Here is a 22,668-nt window from a genome sequence, read left to right on the forward strand (position 1 = left end):
AACAAATTACTTATACTAGGTTAGTGGTTTATTAAATCCTTATTACGATTTCTATTTTCTCAAATTTATTATCAAGAATTCCTTTTTATTTATTTCCAAAGCGTTATGACAAAAATATCAAACAATTTTTATTCAAATTGTTACTGAGCTATTTGTTTTACAGGATTATATGTTAATGAACCAACTCAAAGTGTGCAAGTTGCTATAAAAGTGGTATCTAGACATTTTGGAGACCTTAGCATGGAAAAATCTCAAAATTAGTTGCTTTAGTAGCCTCTAAACTGGGATAAGATATCCTGAAAAAAAAACTAATAACAAGAACGAATTAAAAATCTACTGGACTCTAATCAAGACCAATCGTAACTTATAATAGGGTGATGACACAAAAAGACCAATAAAGATTAAGAATATTTGAGATAACAATTATCAGAAGAATATATGGAGGAATTAGGATGAACCAAGTAAACTGGAGTATCTGTAATGACAGAAAAATCGATGAAATATCAAAACCTAAAGGTTGAGATGATTTGGACACATACAAAGAAAGCCATGAATGTCGAAATATACTACAGCAGTAGAAATAAAGGCAAACCCCATATCAGATCAAGTTCATCAAGACTTATAATCAATGAATTATGAAGAACAGATCACACAGAGTTGTAGCGCTAATTCTACATCACTATTTCCATGCTTTCGAAACTTGGCTAATGTTTGGTTTATTAGGGTCTTTTTCGCTTAACATAATTGTTGGTACTGTAGAATTGAAAAAAAAATTATTGTAGCTACAGTAAGAATGTTTTAACGTGAAAATAATCGCCTGAGATTGATTTTAGTACCAAATAGACACTTTTTAGTTGCTATTAGGATTCCTATAACGTTCGAAATAAAAAAAATATATCAAGTACTTATCGAAGAGGAATGTTTTAAATAATACAACTAAGAGTATATACAAAGTTTTTATTTCCACCAATTCATTAGATAAATTGAAAATCTGAAAATGCAGTGAAAATGAATATAAAAAAATTGATTTTGAGAATTTTGGGCTTACTTTCCTTTTATATACATAACCACTGCTGTAATCAGACCCGAACGAAAAGAACTATCGAATCTATCAATCCACCTAATTTTTTTGCAACTTAAATTTTTACAAATCGAGAATTATTTCCAAGTCTAAAAAATTGTTATATAGCTACTGAATAATTCTATATTGTTACCTTTAAAATTTTTGCAAAATTTTAATTAAAAAAAAAAAAGTATCTAAGTATAATCCACCATTTTGAAGAGCTTCTACTGGAACAAACTTGTGAATATCTAGAGAATTTGGACTTACCTTCAATTTTTTTCAACACCGAAGAAACCCACCACCAGCGGATTAAAAAAAGAACTAGTTTAACAAAAAAATTAAAGTACAACAAGATAAAAATCCTCAGAACTGTTATTTTTTTTTAGACTGGAATTTACAGAGCAGAAGCTCCGGAAATAATTTCGATCAATTCTCTGGTGATGACAGCTTGTCTGGTACGGTTGAAAGTCAACGTGAGTTTGTCGATCATTTCACCGGCGTTCTTGCTGGCGTTATCCATAGCAGTCATACGAGATGATTGTTCACTGCATGCACCTTCTTTCATGGCATAAAATAGGAGGGAAGCCAAAGAGAATTCCAAATAACTTTGGACTACTTCATCGTCTAAGGAATCATAGATGGATAATTTAGGAGCAGCCTGAAAAAACATGTTACTTTAAAAACTGCGTTATATATGTTACCAGTTAAGACCGTTTTCAGATAATTTTAGTTTTGACTAGGAAAAACTAGTTCTCTTCAGTTGAAACTAGGTTTCACTAATTAAACTACATCTTTTTATTGGATAATAAAAACTAGTGTCAATTGAAATAAATCACTTCATGTACGGAGGTATCTCTACCATCGGACTTTATCTCTTCGCAGTACTACGAAAAAATCATTCACCAACTCAGGTGGATGGCAAAGTTTCATGCTCCTGGAAAAACTCTTGTGTTTCTAATCACGGTTTATACAAAAAAAAATATATCACGAAAATTTTCTAGACCTGATTGACACATTATACTCAAAAAAATGTTATAAAACCATATGATATCTTCAATTCTCATAAATCCCCCATAAAAACTGAGATTTAGAAAAAATCTTTGAAGTTGGATGACTTTTCCATTATCTAGAGTTAATTGAATGATTATATTAAAAAAATAGAATTTATAACAACCTTTAAAGTCATAAAACTGTATGAAACCTTCAATTTCATTCTTTTCCCATAAATCCCCCATAAAAACCAGGATTTGAAAAAAGATTCATTGAAATCTGATAACTTTTCAATTTTCTAGACCTGATTGAATAATAATACTCAAAAAAGTGCGTTTATAATAACCTTTAAGCCATCAAACAGTATAATTCCTTCAATCTCATTCTTTTCTCATAAATCCCCTATAAAAATCAAGATTTGAAAAAAAAATTCATAGAAATCTGATGACTTTTCAATTTTCTAGACCAGATTGAATCATTATACTCAAAAAAGTGCGTTCATAATAACCTTAAAGTCATCAAACCAAGTCTTCAATCTCATTCAATTCTCATAAATCCCCCATAAAAATTGAGAATTAAAAAAAAATCTTTGAAAATGGATGACTTTTCGATAAGCTATTGGATGATTATATTAAAAAATAGAATTTATAATAAGCTTTAAAGTCATAAAGCTGTATGAAACCTTCAATATCATTCTTTTCTCATAAATCCCCCATAAAACCAGGATTTGAAAAACAATTCAATCTAATCAGTTGAATTTTCTATTTTCTAGAGCCAAAAAAACAATAATACTAACTTACAACTCTGAAATTTTCTACAGTACCGAATATATTCATATCATAGCAAGTTTTCAATTTATACCATTATATAACTTACTAATTACCTAAATCATATCATTTTATCCAGTATTTATATTTAAAAACTATAGAAAAGTATAAAAAATAGGTTGCTTCCCTACCGTAACAGCAGCCAAACTGAACATTGGCAAAATCTGGGTGGTGTAAGATACAACAGACTTGAATTTGTTGTAAACGATTTCTCCAGCACTGAACTTATAATCAGATTTCAAAACAGCGTCGGCTAATTTAGAAGCATCAATGAAAGTTGGAGGTAGACGTCCAATTTCATTGCAAGCGAGGATGATGTTCTTGCCATAGATACGTTGTAAGATGGAACGTGATTTATCACCAACACAAACAACTTTGATATTTGTATCATCTTTTCCCAGTTCAGTACGGATGTGACGAGAAACACTAGTGTGGACAGCACCACAAAGACCTAAAATTGATGGAGACTTAGAATTATTTTAAAATAGGGTAATGTATGAGTACTAACCTCTATCAGAAGTGATGGCTATGATTAATTTTTGAGGTATATCCGGAACAGGTTGAATATCAGCTTTTTCATAAAATTGTTTAGCTCCATCACCAATGGGGCGTACAGCTTTCAGTTCTCTTTCGGCTCTGGCGTATTTGGCAGCCGACACCATCTTCATAGATTGAGTAATTTTCTGAATGTTCTTTACAGATTTCAGACGTAATGAAATAGATTTAAGGGTGGCCATACCCCTTTGTTGTTGTTGTTGCCCATTTTGGGCCAACAAAGGGAGTACATTACCAAAACTACCAAATCTTACGAACATCTCCTAGCCTAAAAAATATTCTGATTGAAAGCTATTATGTAAGCATTCAGAAAAAATCTCAAACAAAGTATGTCGATCCTTTTAAAATGTAGGCAGTACACTTTAAGGGAAACTACTTGTAAAATACGATTTTAAAACTTTATTGAAACTTGTAGTAGGAAACTAGGAATTAAAAAAAATTAACTAACCTTGCCACCTTGCAGGCCGACCCCAGAAAATCGAGTGACTATGACTTGATTTAAAAATGCGCTTGCGTTGAGACAAATTAAGAATTCTAACGAATATAAACCATAAAAACTATTTACATAAATATCAAATTAAGAATATGAAGTGTATCATAGACAAAAGTATTATTTTATGAATGCTGCACTTACATGGATAGAGGAAAAAATTTAAAAATAATTAATTGAATTGACAATCACGCTATTAAATTAAATAATATTTGAAATTTATTAAAAAAGTTGAAAAATAATTGTACTTCTTATTGTCAGAAATCCGAATTATTGTACATAATGTACCCATTACAGGTGACTGTAAACATAGAATGTTGAGGTTCATATGACAGTTTGTTTATTTTTTTGTGTGAACATTGATGCATCAATCAAATCAATCAGTTTGTTTTTAACTCTAATGTGGTATGCGTCGTTAATATAGTAAGAAACTAAAAATGTTAAAATTTGTACGTTGAAAAGTTTTTAATATAATTTTTCTGTGTATTAAATAATTATTCTAAAATGGCGAAGAAGTTAACAGAAGAAATGGTTATTGCCAGAACAAAAATATCAGATTTGGGAAAAATAAAACGATTAAATTGTTGGTGAGTGGTTTAAAAAAATAAGTGTCATCAACACGACTACTGAGGATTGTTGTTTAATTTTATAGGGGTAGTGAATTAGAAGATGTGTCTTTATTGAGAAGAATGCCGTGTGTAGAAGTTCTTTCTTTGAGGTAAGTTTCATATTGAAATATTACAATTACATAAACATGACAGAATATAGAAGTGACTTACTTTTTCTTGTAGTACAACGATTAGTCTTGGCCAATTTGTTTCCAAGAATAATGAAATTATTTAGTTAATGTTATAAAGATAATATGAAAGTTATTTATCAATTTAATACTTGTAGATTAAAATAGAAAAATTAATGTAAATTTGGAAGAAATATAAAATATTCATATGTTAGAAGAGTTAATGGAAATTTAGCTTTTGATTAGGATTTGTTATAGAGAAAATAAGGCATTATATTCGTTTTGAATAGCTTTAATGCAAAGTACAGTGGTGGGAATTCAAAGAAATTTAATTTCATGTATACAAAAGAATTTTAATTTACTTCCAAAGCATTCATCTTTATAATTAATTCTGGGAAAAGAAATATAGCCAACAAAATTTCAAACAGTAAATCATAATCACCATTGTCGTCCTAGTGGGAATATAAAAGGTACCGGTTTATATGTATAAAGGGAAGTATATTATATACGAGGTGTAATCAAAATGCAGTGGCCTGCAAGGTACTTAATTTAACGTTGAATTCATGATTAGAAGACTTTCAATGTGAAATATTTCATTTTAACGCAATTTTTATCTTTAAAAAGAGACAGAAGTTTTTTGATTAAAAAATATTTACATAAATAAGAAAAACATTACAAAACATGCATTTTTTATAAAATATCTTTCTTTCTGTACTCCAAATCAGATTCAAATGCATCTTTACAGATTTTACTTTGAAATCAAATGATTTCTTTTCACTTCATCGGTATCCATGTTAAAAAATTTAAAGTTTATACTAACTTTAGCTTCTGTTTTTGTATTTTTTTGTTTGTATTAATTAATTTTTCTTGAAACTTGCGGGTTCGACTCAGAATTTCTAATAAGTATTACTTTCGTATGAACTAAATATTCGTTGAAGCGCGTTAAACGGATTGTTAAAATGTTTAGTTAATTAAATGGAAGTAAATTAACAGTGTGTATGTAAACTGCGAATTAATTACCGATAGTTAAGTTGATGATCATTTGTTGCCACATACACGCATCTGGAACTTTTATTTTCTATTTTTAATTACCCAAAAACCATTAAAAAAATCATGGAAATCGTGATTTAAGATCCAAAAAGGGAAACTTAGAGAAGTGGTAAAGCCATACATTTTCTTAAAAAGATTTCCTCGACATTTAGCTGAACTACGTCAAAATGGCCGCCGTGGGGTAAACGTACTCATCTTGTTTGTTTTTTCGGTAATTTCGAGCATGATTTTACCAGGCAATCTAAGGAAAACAGCTGATCTACGTCAAAATGGTGGCCGTGGGGTAAACGTACTCATCTTGTTTGTTTTTTCGGTAATTTCGAGTATGATTTTACCAGGCAATCTAAGGAAAACAGCTGATCTACGTCAAAATGGTGGCCGTGGGGTAAACGTACTCATCTTGTTTGTTTTTTCGGTAATTTCGAGTATGATTTTACCAGGCAATCTAAGGAAAACAGCTGATCTACGTCAAAATGGCCGTCGTGGGGTAAACAATCGATTTTCTCGTACCAGTTTTAGCTTTCCTTGGTATTTTTCCAGTGAGAGTTGTTGCGTCCAAGTTAAAAAAAACAAGGTTAAGTATTTTTCAAGGTAAAAAGGTAAAAACTCAGTGGCAGGTGCAAACTTATAGCTTTATGTGGAGTTGACCCCAGTTTCCAATATGGATACTCGGCATTACCAAATAATTTCTGTGCCCAGACACAAATGGAAGCATTTAAAAGCTCAAGTGCTTTTAAATAGTTTCAAATTGGATATGTAACCAATTGCATGGGAGGATATTTCGAACTGCTTTAAGTAGTAGCGCCATTTCAAAATAAAAGGAAAAAAATAATGATGCCTAAAAACTAAAAAAGCAAATAAATTCGCATACAGAAGCTTACAACATTTGTTTACCCCACGGCGGCCATTTTTAAATGGGTATCAGTATTCTCGACAATTTTTTCATCTTTTACACAGAAATATTGAAAAAATTTTTTGACTTTCTATTCCTTACATCTTTTTATATGTTTTTCTTAATAAATCGTCTCGATTTTAGATATATTTTGATAGAAAATTAATTCGATGATCTTTTCATCTATTTTCTAAATATTAGGACGTCTGTCCCATGTAAACAGTGCCACAAACTGGTATTCATAAATCAACTACGAAGTTTATTGAACTTTACATCACATAATTAACAAAGAAATCGATGCGAATATTTTGAAAATCAACATGTACAAAAGTGAAAGATTATTGCGCTATTAATAACAATTATATCCGTTACCATTGAACTAGCAATTATTTCGAATTGAACAGCCAACCAACTGGTTTTTTACTGTTACCGATATCGTACTCATATGAGATCCGGTACAAACGAACTACTTGAAATGAGATTATCATTATTTCTGAAATTCGCGCTAGAAATATACACGGTCACGCAAAAATAACGCATTGCTATCGGAAATTGTGATCGAATTAACCGGGTCGCAGACCAGTGGGTTTGTCTATGGTTTGTTGAACTTTAAAAACGATTTATTTCCCTTATATTAATGATAGTTCTCAAATGGATAATGTGGGTACGAAAAACCGCCCAAGTTATTGCTTTAATCGAATATAGACTTAACATGATGCAATACAAGCTTGCGCAGATGAAGGGCAGTCGATTTGTTTTATTTTTATCGGTTTGGTGTCATTTTTATAGCGTGTAAGCTGCAATCCTAGTGAAAAATCTAAAAAAACCTTTGACTTAACAACCAACTTGTCCGTAGGCTCCAAGATCAAGGCCACTGACCTTTTGTTGTTCTCGTTTTTGAACCGGTTACGAAATATTAAACAAAATTTGAGGTTAGGAATTTGTTTAAACGACTTTATAGCTGGATATCTCGATTTTCCGAAATTTTGACTGAACTATAAGTTGTCCGTTATCGTTCAGCACCTCTTCATTGAATATTTAAAATTTCTTTCGCCACTCAATCTATTTACTCGTTGTTTATATTAGTGGGATCATCTTTAACGACACAACTATGAAAAATAAGTACAACTGTCTATAAAAATGGCCTTGCCTAATAAAGGAAATGCAGGTACGACTTTATTAAATAGCATTAACCTTGAACGCACTCCAACCTACGTCTTGAATTTTATTATGAATATTTATTGAAACAAAACGTTCGTGATGACATAACCTACAAAATATATCACGGTTGTTTATTTTAAATTTACTGTATTAAAAATATTGTGATCAAATAATAAATTGTTGGTTGTTTATTTATTAATTATCATATCATTACCTCGAATTTGATACAGTAAAGTAAAAATAAACAACTGCGATATATTTTATAGGCTCTATCCTACGACGCCATTTCAAAGTTGTTCGTTCTGTATTCGTTTATATACCGAAAACTGCGTTTTGAGTGTTCCATGTAGTGACAGTTGACAGTTCCGTATTGCAAAACACTTCCGGGACGCTCTGGAGTAGACAACTTTAGCAGTTGACAGTTGACAGTTTCACTTCACTAAATTCTGTTAGTTTTCTTTTTCTTTTTAGCCTCGTAGAAAGATTTTGGAGCCTCTTGTATCCATATTTTCAATTTCTTGTTATTCCTTTCGCTTTTTCCTCAACATTTTATTCCTTTATGGTTCATTTTCTACATTTGATTCACCCATTAAAAATTCGATTCCCAAAGCACCACACAATATCATCGTTCTGTATTCGTTTACATACCGAAAGTTGCGTTTTGAGTGTTCCATGTAGTGACAGTTGACAGTTCCGTATTGCAAAACACTTCCGGGACGCTCTGGAGTAGACAACTTTAGCAGTTGACAGTTGACAGTTTCACTTCGCTAAATTCTGTTAGTTTTCTTTTTCTTTTTAGCCTCGTAGAAAGATTTTGGAGCCTCTTGTATCCATATTTTCAATTTCTTGTTATTCCTTAACATTTTATTCCTTTATGGTTCATTTTCTACATTTGATTCACCCATTAAAAATTCGATTCCCAAAGCACCACACAACATCATCGTTCTGTATTCGTTTACATATTGAAAGTTGCGTTTTGAGTGTTCCATGTGGTGACAGTTGACAGTTCCGTACTGCAAAACACTTTCGGGACGCTATGGAGTGACTCTACCCGCTTCAATGTCGACAGTTGACAGTTTCACTTCGATGATTTTACATAACGTCAAATTTTTAATTTTCTGAAATTATTTGTTTTATCCGAAGTTTTGTCTAAATTAACGAATAACGATGAATGATGATGAAAAAGAAAACATCAGCGATGAAGAGTTACTCGTATCCACGCCACCTGATGTTTATAATTCTCAATTATTGATTTTCTTTCTTCGGTGTAAATGAAAACGTTTTGGATCTTATGAGTCGTATAAAAAATGTTGTGTACGCCGCGGATCAAATACTACTTTGTATTAGGCAATCTACGAAAACAATTGATCTACGTCAAAATGGCGGCCGTGGGGTAAACAATGGATTTTCTCGTATGTACCCTAGTTTGCTTTTCTTGTTTCTTTTTTTCGGTTTCAGTGGAACTAAATCGACTGAAACTGAGTATTTTAACAGTTTTTTCAAGTTTAAAGGTGCCACGTTGTTTAGTATTTTTTGGCAGCCATTAATAGTGAACGTTTTCAGTAAATTTCAGTGAATGTTTGGCAATTTTTCACAGAAATAAAGCCGTTTCACGACCGTGGATGAAACGTGAGTCCATTACTCCACACCCGAAACAAAAGTACAGTCAAAACAATGGATTCGAAAGAGAGAGAACTGGTTTTAGAGAAGACAAACACCGTTCCATCATGGCGTCGGTTTTTTGGGATTGCGCGTGGGATAATTTTCTTGAAAAAGAAAAAACTATCAACGCCGAGTATTATTGCAACGTTTGAGCGAAGAAATCAAGCAAAAACGACCGCATTTGGCGTTGTTTCAACAAGACATTGCACCAGCTCACGCATCCGGTATTGCAATGGCCAAACTTGATGAATCGACGTTTGAATCGCTACTTATTCGATAGATAAAACCCCCCTGGGAATATTTTTTGTTCCTTGAACTTGAAAAAATCGATCGGTATGGAGCTAAAACAAAATTTCTGTGTTTTCTCTGTTGGACGAGGTACTTCTGGGTCGAACCTCGTATAATCCGTTCCCGATGTATGGCAGACGGTCGTTCTTCGTTTCCCACGCGGCACAAGGGCGAGTCCTTTCCCATCCGACATTTCAGACATAAATTTGCCCGTGCCCACGATGTCAATATATAAAAAATAGTGTCTACGAAATCTAAACTCCACATTAAAACATCTCCAGTGAAAAAAATTACTCACTAGTATATATAAGTGGGCGGTAGTGTACACCCTACATGGTTAGCGTGCAACTATATACCAAGGACGAAAATTTATTTATCTCGAAGGTATACCTACGCTTTTTTCATATTTTTTTTCGTATACAAATGATGCAATACAAAATTAAATTTCCGTAATTATTCAATAGTTTATTTGGTAATAAAATATTTGTAGTCGATAAGTTTATTTCATAAAATAAAACTAAAAATATCGTGACACTTGGAATCAATTCCGATACCTACTCGACATCGATCTTAAATCGATTCGAATCGCAACTTGGATCATCGATTCGTAACAAAATCGATTTCCAATAAATCGATTGTTTCCCAAGTTTGTGTTTACGATGTAAATATAAATTCCTTTTATGAAAAACAAGATTAGACAATCTCTTATCTGTCAAATATGAGATACATGGCGAAATCGATTTATCGAAGGATCGATTCTTCGATAAATCGATTTCGCCTTGTCTAACACCAAGTGAAAAATCGAGCGGTGGGGCGTTCGGATTAGAGGGATCTTGCTGTACTTGTTGTTCGCAATTGGGAATTTATTTTGTTACAGTATTAATAAGATCAATACTCTAGCGGATTTTCAATTTTGCCAACGATTGGAGGAATTGTATATACGTCAAAATGACATCAGAGATGTTAATCAAGTTATGTACCTGCAGTGCCTACCCAACTTGAAGAATTTATGGTTGGGTGAAAATCCGTGCGCGACTATTGATGGGTGAGTCTAGGATAATCGCGGGAGGTGTGGATTAACAATTTTTTTTTTCGTATATCGTTATATTGAAGATACCGATTGGCAGTTATACGGGCACTACCGCAGCTACAAAAATTGGACAACGTCCAAATAACGCCGGAGGAAAATAGGGATGCGCAACGAAGCGGTAAGATTCTATCTCATCCCGAGGATAGTCAGGATGAGAGCGAAGAAGAATATGTACAGACGACGATGCCTATACAGAGATCCTCGTCGAGAGATCGATATTCGGAAAATGAAGGGAGTCCAACACAGATAAGTCCGCGGAGAAGAGATGAGGTAAATATTTTTTCCGCTACCGTTTTCACTTTTAAATTTGACTAATACCGAAAAATCGGCATAAGTCCGGCAACGCTGTCGATATAGTTACGAACACACTTTATGTAAGACAGATCTATGATCGAGTGTTAATTTTCGTTGTTGAACGCACTTTTGTTGTCTAACGTCACATGTCACTACTGTCATTGTTGTAGAGGTTAGTTAGTATTTTAGCATTGAAAAACTGGTATTTTTCTCCTATTTATAGTCATTGAAGAACTGTTTATACAAAAATATTAACTATTACTAGCGTTTTGTTGTAACGGCGATATCTCATTACGGAAAGCATGTAACGAGCTCGGGTTTTTTGTAATTTAATTGTGCCGAAATTTTGGACATTATAAGGTAAAAATTAATTAAATCCATTAAAATGTGACTGTATAAAAAATTTCATTTAAACTTGATATACATCAACACAAAAATTTGTTAAATAACGAAAAAGTTATACTTTGTGAAGATTTAGATTTCTCAACAACTACCGAATTTGAAAATTTTCTGTAAGCGCAACAAATAACATCGATTTAGTATCTTCAAGAAGAGCTACAACAAACGCAAACAATCGATGGAGAATTTGCAAAATTAACTGGTTATAACTCTTATTTAGGAATCATATTTTTCATTTCTTAAAGCAATTATGAGAATTGTCAAGAATTAACGAAGATCAAATTATTAAATAAATGAAATTATTGATATTTTTCTTATCTTATTTTTCCTGTAAATTAAGGTTTCTGTTCATATATTTACTTAGTCGAGTGCGACTACATTTTAAATTGTTTTCTTGTTTTTTAATTGACTTCTTTTTATAAGTGAAATTCAACAGTTTTAAAATAAATCTTTCATTTTATACCAAAATCAACTTATATCAAACAATGTACTTGAGAATATAAATAGTCATTTTTATCATACTATAAACACAATTCCCAAACTAAAATTGAACGTTTTTCACGACACATTCTAATGCGAGCATAAAATAACTACCAAGTGACATTCTAACCATTAACAATCCATCTAGAGTAGAGTCCAACAACCATCAGATTATGAGGATGTTGAAGGGAGCGAAGAAATGTATCCTTGTGAAGATGCCTCTGAAGAAAGTCGAGGTTATTCTCCTCCTAGGACGGTAAGAATCATATTAATAACATTATTGATTCACAATGATCATTATTAATTATTTAAATAACTTGGTAATGCTATGACTTTAACGGATTCCTTCCTTACATAAATGAATTATTATATGGACATAAAATTACTAACAGTGCAACATTAGTTTATTCTGGACACTGGAATAATAACAAAATTTACTTTAAAAACTTGATTTTTGTAAATTGGTTGTATACATTAAATTCTGTTGTACGGTTTTATTAATTTACTGGCTTAGTAATAATGTGAATTGAAACTTGACTGTGTTTTTATTAAGTATCAAGTTTGTTTTTGGATTTTGAAATATTCTTTACAATCTTTGGTTTGTATCATCTTTTGCCTCATGTCTTATTAGAGGAACCCCGATTTGATAACAAATCAATTTATAATTTCAAAATATCGTAGAATAGAATCTACGCAAGATTCTATCTATTTTTAATAATATTTTTATGTAGTCTTCACCACGGAAACAAGAAGTTTCGAGGAGAACGTATTCACCAGAACAAGAATATGTTGATAGGAGATCAGTGCCCTATGATAGGGAATCTCCTCCTCCTCCTCCAAGGCAACAATATTACGAAGTAAGTTTTAATGGAATGCGAATTTCATTTATATCTGTAATTTGTGCTTGCTTCATATTTTTTATTGGTTATAGAGTTATTTTCGGTACATTTAGTTGTTGATCTTATTTCTTGACAGGGTTATTTTAATATTGGAATTAGGTTATATTGGCTCTTCCTCTTTTTTCTCGGTAACTTAGTATCTGCCTATGCAACTATGTAGTTAACGATATGGTGATCGAAGAGGGTAAAAATTTGACAGATGGAAAGAAGTCAAGTATTGACAGATTCAAGTGCAGTTTACTCAATTTTTGATGATATTAAACTTGGAAAAGTCAATTTGTGACCAAATTAAAATTAAAAAAATTCAATTTTCAATAAGTTGAGCTTAAGTAATTCATTTTTTTTATTAGGGTGAATTGAAAAAGCTAATTTACCAACCAAATTTAATTCGATAATCGATATTTGACAATATAATCTAAAAAATCCAACTTTTGATTAAACTGATTTTAGATAATCCTATTTTTGATCAAAATAGACGAGGTAAAATAAATGTTTGTGAAAAATTTACCGATAATTGCCAATTTTTGACCCAATTTAACTCAAAAGCCAAAATTTAAGGAAAACTAACTCAAAATGCAGTTTTTGATAAAATTTAAAATTGGAAAAGCCGATTTTCTTCTAATATAACTTGTAAAATTCGTTATTGATGTAATCGAAGTGAGAAAAGATGATTTTGGACCAAATTAAACAAAAAAAAGTCCATCTCAGGAAAAATAACCTGAGAAGCCTAATTTTTGATAGGATTGGATAGAAAACAAAATATTTTTGACTGAATTATTCTAGGAATAGCTAATTCCAGGTAAAAAATAACCAATAGATTCAATTTTTGATTCCAAAAATCAATTTCTGATTTGAAAAACCAATTTTTGATAGAAATTTAATCAGAAAATTCAATTTTTGGTGAAAATTAGCCCATAAAATCAACTTTTCACCAAAACAAAATGTAAAAAATCAGTTTGTAACCAAATAGACCAGGAAAAGTGGCTTTTAGGTAGAAATTAACCAATAAAACCTAATTTTTGACCTTTTAGACCGAGTAAATTTCAATTTTTAACCTAAGTGGAAAAAGTCAAATTTCATCCAATTAGACTTCGAAAAATGACTTTTATGTGAAACTTAACCAATAAAACTTAATTCTTGTCCAAATAGAACTAGAAAATCCAATTTTTGCCCTTATAGAACGAGTAAATTCCAATTTCGAACCAAATCTACCAGGCAAATTAAAAAAAAATGGTAATTGGTTGTAATTAAACTCATTTGACGGAAATAAAATCAAAAAAATTCATCCAATTACACCAAATCGCATTTGTAATACCTGAAAAACTTATTCTTCACTGGAATATTCTCATAAGTTCTTCAAAACATTTCCAGAACATGCAATAACTGCACAGTCGTATAGGTAAAAGACAGATAAGTTTCGGAAAGTAGAAGAAGAACCTAACCAATTGAACATAGCGTCGTTTCAATATTGAAATTAATTATAAAACGATTCGGTGATTAATGGAAATATCTTTTCACCTAATTCTATACCATATTTAATTTATCGTCTCATTTATTTCCCGCTTTAATGTGCCATTTACCATTTTGTTAATTATTTAACAGAAATCATCGCCTACTAATACATCGTCATACGAAGCGGATACAATCGAAGTTTCGACGAACTTTCGCGAAACTAAGTTAGTTAACAGTCAGTCTGCAAGTTGTATTAAGGTGGGTTTAGAAACTTGAATAGAAAAACAAGTTTTTGGTTAAATGAATTTGTTTCCTTCCTCATTTTCCTATCCTTTGACTACAAATTCCAATCCTCGACGTATTTCTACCTCTTTCTAGTCTTCTATTACGTCCACACACCATATTTTATTTGGTCCACCCATTTTTCTTGTACCTGTTTGCTCTAGATCAATCATTAATTCGTTTATCCAACATCTGGCTTTCTCCTTGTATTCTATGTCACCCAATTGTTAATCTAAACCAACCTACAGAGGGATTAAATGCTATATCGGGGCCATTCTAAACAACTCACGCCCTGCAGAGGATATAAATCCTATATCGGGGACATTAAAATCAATCCTAGCCCTTTAAAGGAAATTAATACTGTATTGGGGCCATCTAAATCAACCTACAGAGGGAATAAATGCTATATCAGGGCCATTCTAAACAACTCACGCCCTGCAGAGGATATAAATCCTATATCGGGGACATTAAAATCAATCCTAGCCCTTTAAAGAAAATTAATACTGTATTGGGGTCATCTAAATCAACCTACAGAGGGAATAAATGCTATATCGGGGCCATTCTAAACAACTCACGCCCTGCAGAGGATATAAATCCTATATCGGGGACATTAAAATCAATCCTAGCCCTTTAAAGGAAATTAATACTGTATTGGGGCCATCTAAATCAACCTACAGAGGGAATAAATGCTATATCAGGGCCATTCTAAACAACTCACGCCCTGCAGAGGATATAAATCCTATATCGGGGACATTAAAATCAATCCTAGCCCTTTAAAGGAAATTAATACTGTATTGGGGCCATCTAAATCAACCTACAGAGGGAATAAATGCTATATCAGGGCCATTCTAAACAACTCACGCCCTGCAGAGGATATAAATCCTATATCGGGGACATTAAAATCAATCCTAGCCCTTTAAAGAAAATTAATACTGTATTGGGGTCATCTAAATCAACCTACAGAGGGAATAAATGCTATATCGGGGCCATTCTAAACAACTCACGCCCTGCAGAGGATATAAATCCTATATCGGGGACATTAAAATCAATCCTAGCCCTTTAAAGGAAATTAATACTGTATTGGGGCCATCTAAATCAACCTACAGAGGGAATAAATGCTATATCAGGGCCATTCTAAACAACTCACGCCCTGCAGAGGATATAAATCCTATATCGGGGACATTAAAATCAATCCTAGCCCTTTAAAGGAAATTAATACTGTATTGGGGCCATCTAAATCAACCTACAGAGGGAATAAATGCTATATCAGGGCCATTCTAAACAACTCACGCCCTGCAGAGGAAATAAATCCTATATCGGGGACATCGAAATCAATCCTAGCCCTTTAAAGGAAATTAATACTGTATTGGGGCCATCTAAATCAACCTACAGAGGGAATAAATGCCTATCAGGGCCATTCTAAACAACTCACGCACTGCAGAGGAAATAAATCCTATATCAGGGACATTCAAATCAATCCTAGCCCTTTAAAGAAAATTAATACTGTATTGGGGTCATCTAAATCAACCTACAGAGGGAATAAATGCTATATCAGGGCCATTCTAAACAACTCACGCCCTGCAGAGGATATAAATCCTATATCGGGGACATTAAAATCAATCCTAGCCCTTTAAAGGAAATTAATACTGTATTGGGGCCATCTAAATCAACCTACAGAGGGAATAAATGCTATATCAGGGCCATTCTAAACAACTCACGCCCTGCAGAGGAAATAAATCCTATATCGGGGACATCGAAATCAATCCTAGCCCTTTAAAGGAAATTAATATTATATTGGGGTCATCTAAATCAACCTACAGAGGGAATAAATGCTATATCAGGGCCATTCTAAACAACTCACGCCCTGCAGAGGATATAAATCCTATATCGGGGACATTCAAATCAATCCTAGCCCTTTAAAGAAAATTAATACTGTATTGGGGTCATCTAAATCAACCTACAGAGGGAATAAATGCTATATCAGGGCCATTCTAAACAACTCACGCCCTGCAGAGGATATAAATCCTATATCGGGGACATTAAAATCAATCCTAGCCCTTTAAAGGAAATTAATACTGTATTGGGGTCATCTAAATCAACCTACAGAGGGAATAAATGCTATATCAGGGCCATTCTAAACAACTCACGCCCTGCAGAGGATATAAATCCTATATCGGGGACATCGAAATCAATCCTAGCCCTTTAAAGGAAATTAATACTGTATTGGGGCCATCTAAATCAACCTACAGAGGGAATAAATGCTATATCAGGGCCATTCTAAACAACTCACGCACTGCAGAGGAAATAAATCCTATATCAGGGACATTTAAATCAATCCTAGCCCTTTAAAGAAAATTAATACTGTATTGGGGTCATCTAAATCAACCTACAGAGGGAATAAATGCTATATCAGGGCCATTCTAAACAACTCACGCCCTGCAGAGGATATAAATCCTATATCGGGGACATTAAAATCAATCCTAGCCCTTTAAAGGAAATTAATACTGTATTGGGGCCATCTAAATCAACCTACAGAGGGAATAAATGCTATATCAGGGCCATTCTAAACAACTCACGCCCTGCAGAGGAAATAAATCCTATATCGGGGACATCGAAATCAATCCTAGCCCTTTAAAGGAAATTAATACTGTATTGGGGTCATCTAAATCAACCTACAGAGGGAATAAATGCTATATCAGGGCCATTCTAAACAACTCACGCCCTGCAGAGGATATAAATCCTATATCGGGGACATTAAAATCAATCCTAGCCCTTTAAAGGAAATTAATACTGTATTGGGGCCATCTAAATCAACCTACAGAGGGAATAAATGCTATATCAGGGCCATTCTAAACAACTCACGCCCTGCAGAGGATATAAATCCTATATCGGGGACATTCAAATCAATCCTAGCCCTTTAAAGAAAATTAATACTGTATTGGGGTCATCTAAATCAACCTACAGAGGGAATAAATGCTATATCAGGGCCATTCTAAACAACTCACGCCCTGCAGAGGATATAAATCCTATATCGGGGACATTAAAATCAATCCTAGCCCTTTAAAGGAAATTAATACTGTATTGGGGTCATCTAAATCAACCTACAGAGGGAATAAATGCTATATCAGGGCCATTCTAAACAACTCACGCCCTGCAGAGGATATAAATCCTATATCGGGGACATTAAAATCAATCCTAGCCCTTTAAAGGAAATTAATACTGTATTGGGGCCATCTAAATCAACCTACAGAGGGAATAAATGCTATATCAGGGCCATCTAAACAACTCACGCCCTGCAGAGGAAATAAATCCTATATCGGGGACATTCAAATCATCCTAGCCCTTTAAAGGAAATTAACACTATATTGGAGCCATCTAAATCAACCTACAGAGGGAATAAATGCTATATCAGGGCCATCTAAACAACTCACGCCCTGCAGAGGAAATAAATCCTATATCGGGGACATTCAAATCAATCCTAGCCCTTTAAAGGAAATTAACACTATATTGGAGCCATCTAAATCAACCTACAGAGGGAATAAATGCTATATCAGGGCCATCTAAACAACTCACGCCCTGCAGAGGATATAAATCCTATATCGGGGACATTAAAATCAATCCTAGCCCTTTAAAGGAAATTAATACTGTATTGGGGTCATCTAAATCAACCTACAGAGGGAATAAATGCTATATCAGGGCCATTCTAAACAACTCACGCCCTGCAGAGGATATAAATCCTATATCGGGGACATTAAAATCAATCCTAGCCCTTTAAAGGAAATTAATACTATATTGGGGCCATCTAAATCAACCTACAGAGGGAATAAATGCTATATCAGGGCCATTCTAAACAACCCACGCCCTGCAGAGGATATAAATCCTATATCGGGGACATTAAAATCAATCCTAGCCCTTTAAAGGAAATTAATACTGTATTGGGGTCATCTAAATCAACCTACAGAGGGAATAAATGCTATATCAGGGCCATCTAAACAACTCACGCCCTGCAGAGGAAATAAATCCTATATCAGGGTCATCTAAATGAATCCACAACCTGTAGAGGACAGAAATTGTGTATCGGGAGCATAAAAATAAACTCATACCCCACAAAGGATGAAAATCTTATATCGGGGACATAAATAATGAAATTTCGTACCGAAAACTATAAGAACTCGCCAAATACGAGTAGTTTGGAATTTATTTTCTCACTTCTGTTTGTTAAAATAAACTCTTAACCACAATTCTTCTTCTTTCTTTCTTCCTAATTTGTCTCCGAATATTTTAAACTGGTTCTACTGGATATTGAATAGTTTAGTCCTGTTTTTAATCCTGTGTTGATGTCGAAGCTCCTCCTAGATACAATTGTTATTTTTTTCCTGCTTGCTTTCGAATATTTCGAATATCGATTGTTAAAATTTTTGTACTAGGAATACTCCAATGGTAATGGCGATAAATACGGTTACCATTCCGGTAGCGAATATTGCGTAACCCACGTACCTTCCGAAAGACCAGAACGACCTAAAGAAAGGTACACGTGTCCTGCAGCACACAGATCTCATTATACTAGGAGACCGGTTACGAGGGTAAGTTCGAAAATTGATTTTTGTAATTGGTCATTAATGTAGAAAGTTATTTTTCTTTTTCGCAGAATTCCAATATACTTTCGGCCGTTTTGTGTTTGGTCAAAGAATTGGATTATCCGAGTCTGGAAGTTGTCGAAATGGCGGTGAGATGTCGCATGGACGAAATGGCCGATTGACATAAAAAATTATTAGATAATAACAAAGTCGCACAAAATATTAACGAACAGCTTTAATAAAATGGGTCTGACTTTCTCATATTTTTATTTAATAATGGCCGGTTGTTGTGTTGTTGTTGGTTAATTTTTTATTTTTTTGGTAACTTTCTGTTTATCCGAATACTGAAGTCTGTCCTTTTTTTCTCACTGGTAGCTAAACGTACTCATTTCAAACTCAAACCTGTGCTAAAATTTATACCGTTGATGGGATTTCATAGTACCCGATGGGATCTCAAGTTTAATCTTCTTGTCCACTCTGTTTTATTTCTAAATCATCATAAAATATCAATTGGTTCCAACTAGTGAGTTAAAACTTTTACAAAATTTTTCCAATTGTCTCGTGACTTTGTAGAACGATACCAGTTGATTGGATTGGAAAAGTAATCGATTGATTACAGATTTGAACCGATTAGTTCTTCACAGGTTGCAGTAAGACTCAATCTGATCCTTTCAAGGCTTTCGAGCCACAGTGTAGGGTTCTAGTCCAAAATATAGAGTCGTTGCTCCTTTTTTTGGCAAAGTTTTCTGCTACTTCATTGCCTAGTACACCCTAGTAGTCACATTAGTATATCCAGTGCTTTTTACACTCCAATACTAGGGAATTTAGTCAAATATTCCTGAGTACATGTTCATTGCTAACGATTCTGTCTCAAAAATGGTGATTTCTCTCCCCGGTAGTATGGATTTTCGTTCGAAAATACCCAATCCAGCTTCTTATGCTAGATTCGAACCATTTGTATACCAGAAAGATGCATTTTAAGCTCACAAAATATCTTTATTGACCCTTGGTATGGGAAATCTGTGTCCATCATTTTTTACTAGTTTTATCTATGTTAAAATCCTTATGGTCTGATTTCCAGATGCCAGTCATAAAAGGACAGACTATAATTTATTCATTGGTGTATGTTGATTAATACCGAATGAATTCACTATTTTGTAAGTACTATATTTTTGAAAGTTACTAGTAGTTTATGTATTGACAAGTTGTTAACATGTTTGGAATTTGAAAATTCATTAAATTTGACTGTTGCTTGAGTACCTTTTCAAATTTATTTTAAAAAAAAAAACAAAAACAACATTTTCTACATTCACGAAGCTTTTTAGACACGCATTGTATACCTAATGACATTTTAACCAATCAATATTAATCGACTGAAAATATTGTACGCACAGTTATCGAAACGGGCAATTAATTAAAAAAAAAACAAACTTTTCAAGATAGTATAGGAATGCTGTGACGTACTGTTACTTTTCTTGTGGTCCAATTGTTCATCACTGTTACTTATTGTCTATTAATTAATAAAATTAAATGTCGAAACCCACTAGTAGCACGCCACCCCACGCCACGTCATGTGTAGAGTACATATGCACACATATTGGAGACGTGGCGTGGCGTGGCGCGTTGCTAGTGGCTTTCGGCCTAAAAAATAACTTTGCAGTTTAGTTATGAATGGGATTCACAAGAATTTATTACAGGGATACCGTTGAAAAGCAGCTGGAAAACAAGGTTATAAAAAAGAAATAGTGTTGGGGTTTTCACAGTGTACGATTACTGTAGAAAATTGCCATTTTTTGAGTATTTATCTATTTTCAAAGTAACAATAGATTTGCCTCTATTGACAATAATATTATAAATGAATAGTTCATGATAAAACTTGCCTTTTGATTTATTAGGAAATTTAAGAATAGATCTGTTTTCGAAGTGGATGTTATAGTCAAATATAACAGTTTTTGACTTGATTTCCTAAATGGAAAAGAAAAAAATTTTCTTAGTATCGAAGGGTCAAAAATTTCAATCATACTACAGTTTTCTATAATGAAAAAATGTTGAGGATAAGGGTTTTACGGTTTATTAATGTCTACTAATGTTGTTTCTTCTACGGGTGCTCCTTCCTCATTGGTCCTCACCTTTTTCCAAGTTTCCTCCTCAATATAGTAATCAATGTCTATAATATTTCCTTCTTCCATCGTCTTTTACCTCAATTCCTCTAAAGACGTTCCCGGATCCTTTATTTACTCTATCCATTTGTTTCTTCAACTTTTATTGGTGTTTTCCATCTCATTTAATTGTATTAATTCATCTATTTCATTATTTATGTTATTCAATTTTGTTTTATTTCTTTTTTTCCCTCTATGTTCCATTTCCCTTATGTTTATTGCTAATTTGATCAGTTATTATCTTTTTCCAAGATTCCTACTCAGTCCAATTATTGGTGAACCAATTACGAACAAATTGATAAACTTTATAGATACAGTAAAAAGATAAATATGATTAATAAATAATTTGGGACTTTATTAATGCAGAAAATCCTTATTCTTCTTCAATCGGGTGTTAAAATAGATTCAACTCAAACTGCACTGCACAAAATTTTGAATAAATTGAGGAAAAATGTTACGAGTAGCCTGCTTTTCATTGGGAAAGTTGTTTTATTACTTTTTTCATTAAAATTATTCCTATATATTATGTTATTAATACAATTGAGGTTGGATATTTAAATATATTTACGTTTATATTTGTTGTGAATAGTTGTTATTGACTTCTTGCCAAAAATTGGTTGAAATTCTTTGGTAGTCGATTATATTTGTATATAGAATTTTATTCCATTCAAATATGAATTTTTTTTCTATTTAAATATAATGTTTACACATTTTTATAATAATTAATCTAGTCGTTAACATTTCTTTTTATAATTTCATCAATTTAATTGTAATTTTTTTATATTTCAAGTTAATGATTTAATTATTTTTTGTATAAACAAATAAAATAAGTAATTTTGTGCCACAGTATTTTATTCATCCCTCTCCCATTTCAAAATATGAGCAACAAGAAAAAACATCATAATTAATTATTTTGATATAGACCGAAGTAGTTCGAAATATCAAGAATTTATCTGAAAACTGTATAAAAAAAAAGATATAAGAGAGAAATTGAAGAATCATCACAAACAATTGTAAAAAATTCAGTTGAAAATGTATGGTTTTGATCTAGGGCTAGACTACCCAATGGTAGGCTCAGTGTGGAGGTTATTAACCCCGAAGGTCAAAAAAACCAATATGAACCGAGTTGAACAGACGTGAGTACAAGGTTGACAAAAATTAAAAATTATGATCGTAATATTGTTAAACATTTAAAAGTTAGTTATTGTATGTTTAGGTATTTACGTAAACAAACAAACTTGACCGAAAATTGTTATTTAATGTGTAATTATATACCTTTCATTTTCCTCCGGAGGTTGCTACTTAAGTTTTGAGATCTAAAT

General features: G+C 32.8%; 3 protein-coding genes across 6 annotated transcripts in view; 1 reads left to right on the forward strand and 2 right to left on the reverse strand.

Annotated features, from left to right (window-relative positions):
• Positions 1–942: 942 nt before the first annotated feature.
• LOC130894329 (ATP synthase subunit gamma, mitochondrial) lies at positions 943–4,164 on the reverse strand. Its single transcript, XM_057801073.1, has 4 exons — positions 3,884–4,164; positions 3,389–3,703; positions 3,012–3,331; positions 943–1,721 (listed from the first exon to the last, which is right to left on the reverse strand). Exons 2-4 carry the CDS (start codon positions 3,693–3,695, stop codon positions 1,458–1,460), a joined length of 891 nt encoding a protein of 296 aa, XP_057657056.1. The 5' UTR covers positions 3,696–3,703; positions 3,884–4,164; the 3' UTR covers positions 943–1,457.
• A 69-nt stretch (positions 4,165–4,233) lies between these two features.
• On the forward strand, positions 4,234–22,187 carry LOC130894322 (cilia- and flagella-associated protein 410). Of its 4 annotated transcripts, XM_057801054.1 has the most exons (9): positions 4,234–4,512; positions 4,578–4,643; positions 10,592–10,759; positions 10,828–11,074; positions 12,126–12,233; positions 12,709–12,834; positions 14,479–14,586; positions 19,038–19,193; positions 19,259–22,187. In XM_057801054.1, exons 1-9 carry the CDS (start codon positions 4,430–4,432, stop codon positions 19,367–19,369), a joined length of 1,173 nt encoding a protein of 390 aa, XP_057657037.1. In that variant the 5' UTR covers positions 4,234–4,429; the 3' UTR covers positions 19,370–22,187. The 4 variants fall into 4 exon arrangements, with proteins under 4 accessions (XP_057657037.1, XP_057657040.1, XP_057657038.1 ...); XM_057801057.1 differs by lacking the exon at positions 12,126–12,233; XM_057801055.1 differs by lacking the exon at positions 14,479–14,586 and having other exon boundaries at positions 4,235–4,512.
• LOC130894313 (uncharacterized) overlaps positions 11,948–22,668 on the reverse strand; it is a 52,409-nt gene continuing 41,688 nt past the window's right edge. The window contains exon 9 of the transcript XR_009059319.1: positions 11,948–12,225. The gene's annotated coding sequence lies outside the window, so the exon portion shown is untranslated. The remainder of the gene's footprint in view (positions 12,226–22,668) is intronic.

This window comes from Diorhabda carinulata, chromosome 5 (genome assembly GCF_026250575.1).
Source record: "Diorhabda carinulata isolate Delta chromosome 5, icDioCari1.1, whole genome shotgun sequence".
NCBI classification, from domain to species: domain Eukaryota; kingdom Metazoa; phylum Arthropoda; class Insecta; order Coleoptera; family Chrysomelidae; genus Diorhabda; species Diorhabda carinulata.